Source organism: Danio rerio, chromosome 22, assembly GCF_052040795.2.
Source record: "Danio rerio strain M-AB ecotype USA chromosome 22, GRCz13ab, whole genome shotgun sequence".
NCBI lineage: Eukaryota > Metazoa > Chordata > Actinopteri > Cypriniformes > Danionidae > Danio > Danio rerio.
The window spans coordinates 41,145,001-41,150,000 of record NC_141042.1 but is presented as its reverse complement, the minus strand read 5'-3'; the positions used below and the strand labels follow the sequence as shown (position 1 = coordinate 41,150,000).

The 5,000-nt window shown below is 37.0% G+C and overlaps 2 protein-coding genes across 3 annotated transcripts in view; one reads left to right on the top strand and one right to left on the bottom strand.

Moving 5' to 3' along the window:
- Nucleotides 1-4,697, bottom strand: part of commd2 (COMM domain containing 2) — a 6,801-nt gene extending 2,104 nt beyond the window's left edge. The window contains 4 exon segments of the mRNA NM_001002421.1: nt 1,156-1,329; nt 3,033-3,115; nt 3,198-3,275; nt 4,528-4,697. Of these exon segments, the coding sequence (NP_001002421.1) occupies nt 1,156-1,329; nt 3,033-3,115; nt 3,198-3,275; nt 4,528-4,594 (402 nt within the window). The 5' untranslated portion in view covers nt 4,595-4,697.
- The window catches only part of mark1 (MAP/microtubule affinity-regulating kinase 1), a 426,664-nt gene that overhangs the window by 415,479 nt on the left and 6,185 nt on the right, over nt 1-5,000 (top strand). The window lies entirely within an intron of this gene.

The window sequence follows — 5,000 nt, the reverse complement described above, 5'->3', positions numbered from 1 at the left end:
CTGAAAAGAGCAGAGTGAGACAAACTATGTGATCTCCTCGACAGTTTTTGGAGTTTTTGCTCAATAAAATAGTTAATCGTCTGAATTTTCAAGTCCATAGTCTGTATTTACATTGACCCACTGGCAGCTAAAATCCACGCCTACACTATGGAGCATGTATGAACTGTGATTACTTTTATATTGCTGATTAGCTGTTTGGCATTTCACTCTCTGACTGAAGGCAGTCGACCAATCGCAACAGACTGTCATTGGTCCAATCAGCGCAGATTAGCTTCGCGCTAAGGAGGGGTTTGGGAACAAATGAATCACTGGACGATTCATACAGGAGTCGCTGGGATAATTAGGTAAAAATAAATGCAGATTATAAGACCATGAAAGTGTTTTTGACCTTGCATGGATATTAGACTGTTGTTGGAGACCCTTACAACCAATATATGACCCTATTTCATGTATAATATGGGCTCTTTAAGATCACAGAATAACATCGTTAAATAAAGGGGAATCCCCTATTGAGTGTCATATAGCCTATAAGGAAAAATATGTTTCAGGTCTCTCCTGAGCATTTGGGCTGAATGTTTAACAGTGTCTATGTGAATGAGGATGTTTTAAAATACAGTTATTAGCGGAGAATTTCTGTGGTGTTATATCATGGATGGTGCACTCCCTGCGCTGGCGAGACCACTCGATGTTTGATGCCAACAGTTGGTCGGCGAGTAAATGAATATGAATGAGGACACACAGGCCTGTGCGTGTAGACATATCATGTACTGCTGAACAGTAACGGGTCATTTGTTGGTGTCGGTTGTCTTTATTTGAATTGTTTCGAGATGACAACTAAATTGACCACAGTGTATTAGTGTGAATGAGTGTGTGTGGGTGTTTCCCAGTACTAGGTTGCAGCTGGAAGGGCATCTGCTGTGTAAAACATATGCTGGAGTAGTTGACGGTTCATTCGGCGTGGTGACCTCTAATTAAATAAGGGACTAAGCCGAATGAAAAAGAAAAAATGAATGATAAATAAAATGTATTAATTTCTGCAAGCATCCTCATTTTACCGCATTTTTACAGGAGAACACTTTGAACAGTACTGCAGCTGTTATGTTGTTGTTTTTTTAGAGGTGTTTTGACACTTGAATGACCGAATAAAACTCTTACCTGCACGTCGAGTCTCCACTCCAGGTTGTGGTACTGTGGGATGCTGGGGGCGAGTTTACTGAGGATCTGCCGAATCTCCTTCCTGTTCTCCAGATAGAGCTGCAGCAGGAGATCATTGAGCTGCTCTGGGAATCCCAACACCAGCACTGAGTCCTGGAAATCCAGCTCACTGATCTAGAGAGGCAGCGGAGAAACATGGAGAGATTCACTCATGCAGAGCAACAGCGGAGAAACACTTTCACTAAACGATATCATATAATGAATCAATTACAAATGTGTTTTTGATTTAATGTTTTTAAATATAAAGAAAGAATAAATATTGCTAAAATATTACACATACCGGCCACTTTATTAGGTACACCTGTCCAACTGCGCGCAAATTTCTAATCAGCCAATCACATGGCAGCAGCTCAATGCATTTAGGCATGTAGACATGGTCAAGAGGATCTGCTGCAGTTCAAAGCGAGCATCAGAATGGGGAAGAAAGGGGATTTAAGTGACTTTGAACGTAGCATGGTTGCTGCTGCCAGGCGGGCTGCTCTGAGTATTTCAGATACTGCTGATCTACTGGGATTTTCACGCACAACCATCTCTAGGGTTTACAGAGAATGCTCCGACAAAGAGGAAATATCCAGTATTGGAAATATCCAAATGCCTTGTTGAGGCCAGAGGAGAATGGCCAGACTGGCTCCAGCTGATAGAAAGGCAACAGTAACTCAAATAAGCACTCGTTACAACCGAGCTCTGCAGAAGAGCATCTCTGAACACACAACACGGCCAACCTTGAGGCGGATGGGCTACAGCAGCAGAAGAGCACACCGGGTGCCGCTCCTGTCAGCTAAGAACAGGAAACTGAGGCTACAATTCACACAGACTCACCAAAACTGGACAATAGAAGATTGGAGAAACGTTGCTGCTCTGATGAGTCTCCATTTCTGCTGACACATTCGGATGCTCGGCTCACAATTTGGCCTCAACAACATGAAAGCATGGATCATCCTGCCTTGTATCAGCGGTTCAGGCTGGTGGTGGTGGTGTAATGGTGTGAAGGAGATTTTCTTTGGGTCCATTAGTACCAATTGAGCATCAACGCCACAGCCTACCTGAGTATTGCTGCTGACCATGTCCATCCCTTTATGAGCACAGTGTCTCCATCTTCTGATGGCTACTTCCAGCAGGATAACGCAGCATGTCATAAAGCTCAATCATCTCAGACTTGTTTCTTGAACATGACGATGAGTTCACTGTACTCAAATGGCCTCTACAGTCACCAGAGCTCAATCCAATAGAGCAGCTTTGGGATGTGGTGGAACGGGAGATTGGCATCATGGATGTGCAGCCGACAAATCTGCAGCAACTGTGTGATGCTATCATGTCAATATGGAGCAAAATCTCTGAGGAATATTTCCAGTAGCTTGTTGAGTTTATGTCACAAAGGATGAGGGCAATTCTGAAGGCAAAAGAGGGTTTAACCTGGTACTAGTAAGGTGTACCTAATAAAGTGGCCGGTGAGTGTGCGTATATGTAAAATAAAAAATAATAAACATTCAAATCAAATAATACATTTTTGACATTTATGTTTTTAAATATAATACAATAAAGAAATTATGACAATTATTTTTAATTTAATGTCTTTGAATATAATAAACATTTTTGAAAAATAAAGAAATATTAAATATTTTAATAAATATAATATTCCAATACCACATATTTTTATTTAATGTTTTTGACTGTAATACACAAGTTTGAATATTATTCAAGAAATAATAAACAGATTAAAATATTAATAATAAATATTTGATGATAGATAATAATAAACAAATCTAGCTCCACATTATATAAATCATAAGAGTAATCATCAGGATGTAGAGACGCACCATGAGTTTGGAGCTCTCGGTGAGCAGAAACATCAAACCCTCAACACCATGCTGGACGCTTTCAGACGACACACTGAGCTTTCCTACAACACAAAACAACATCAGCTCACAAACAGCACAGTGTTTTACTCTATTACCACAGTACAAACCCAAAGCTCTACTCACGAGCAGCTCCTTCATAGATTTTAGGGTTCGAGCCCTTTTTCAGAAACTCCACAGCAATTCGGCCGAATTCACCAACAACTGCCAAACAAAATCCACATTATGGTGATTATATCTGTGTGTGAGTGTGTTTATACCATGTTAGTCAATGGTTACCGGTTTCCAATATATATATATATGTATATGTATGTATGTATGTATGTATGTATGTATGTATGTATGTATATATATATATATATATATATATATATATATATATATATATATATATATATATATATATATTGGAAACATATATATATATATATTGGAAACCGGTAACCATTGACTAACATGGTATTTGTTTTTCTTAGTATAAAAGTCAATGGTTTCCAACATTCTTCAAAAACAGAAGAAAAAAATGTTTGTAAAACACACGAGGACGAGTAAATAATGAGCAAATATATATATATATATATATATATATATATATATATATATATATATATATATATATATATATATATCTGGTGGAATTATCCTGTTTTTGTTTGTAAAACACTCTAGAATATTGAGGTAAAGTTGGTTTTATATTCGCACATTCCTTCATTTAACGTTCCCCATATTATCTACTACGCTAATTTGAATATAGGGTCTGAAATCACATGTAAACATGACTTAAACAAAAACATTAGCAATATTTAATTGACTGTGAATAATGTACTTTGATATTCATTGGCTGCTAATATGATTTCATTCATTCGCTTTTTAGCTAAGTCCCTTTATTAATCCGGGGTCGCCACAGCTGAATGAACCACCAACTTATCCAGCAAGTTTTTTTACGCAGCGGATGCCCTTCCAGCCGCAACCCATCTCTGGGAGTTTTCACGATCTAAAGATTGCAAATAATCCTTTTCTAAAATGATATTAGTAATGAGAAAGTCTGAATGTGAATACCTCTATAAAAATGAGTAAATAATGAGTAAATACTTATTTTTGGTGGAAATTTTCCCTTTAAATACAATATACAGTTCGTTTTTTCCGTCTTTTGTACATTTAAACATAAAAATAAGCATTTTATATGTTAAACACACATATATTAAGTTACAAATGACTTTAATTACGAGTAATTGAGATTAACCACTGACAAATAAACAATGTACGTAAATGTACTATGTGAAATAAGCGGTAAACGTATTTTATTGAGATATAAGCGTTAAAAATAGGCTTTTGGTAGACTTTTAAACGTTACAACTTATATAAAGAATGTATTTCCTGGCTTATAAAACACAGAAACACAAACAAAACGTGAATATTTTTGTGATTTGCAGTTGTTGTTTTTTGCATCACTTACCCGCAGGATCTACTTCCGATAGGAATCCTAAATGTTCCTTGTGCTCCTCGGATAAAACCAGCAGCATTTTAAACACTTTTAACACAGCGTCACATACAATTAACAAAGCATCAGGTTATATTTGTCAATTAAATATTTCTCGGTGAAGATTGTTCTGCATTTAGTCAGATGATCAGCTGTGCGCGCTTCATTACAGTCCGACTGAAAACAAATACATGCAATGGTTCCGCTGCACTTCCACAGAGAGCGAGAGAACAAACGCTTTTGTCAATATTTGACATAGCTACAGTTTATTTATCATAACATATGAGTGACATATCTAAAAGGTGATGATTCTTATTTTTATTTATTTTTGTTTAATCATTTTTTAATCCATTCAGCTGAACTCCTGGTCGGCAGGAGCACTTTTAGCTTAGCTTAGCATAAATCATTGAATCAGATTAGACCATTAGCATCTTACTCAAAAATGACCA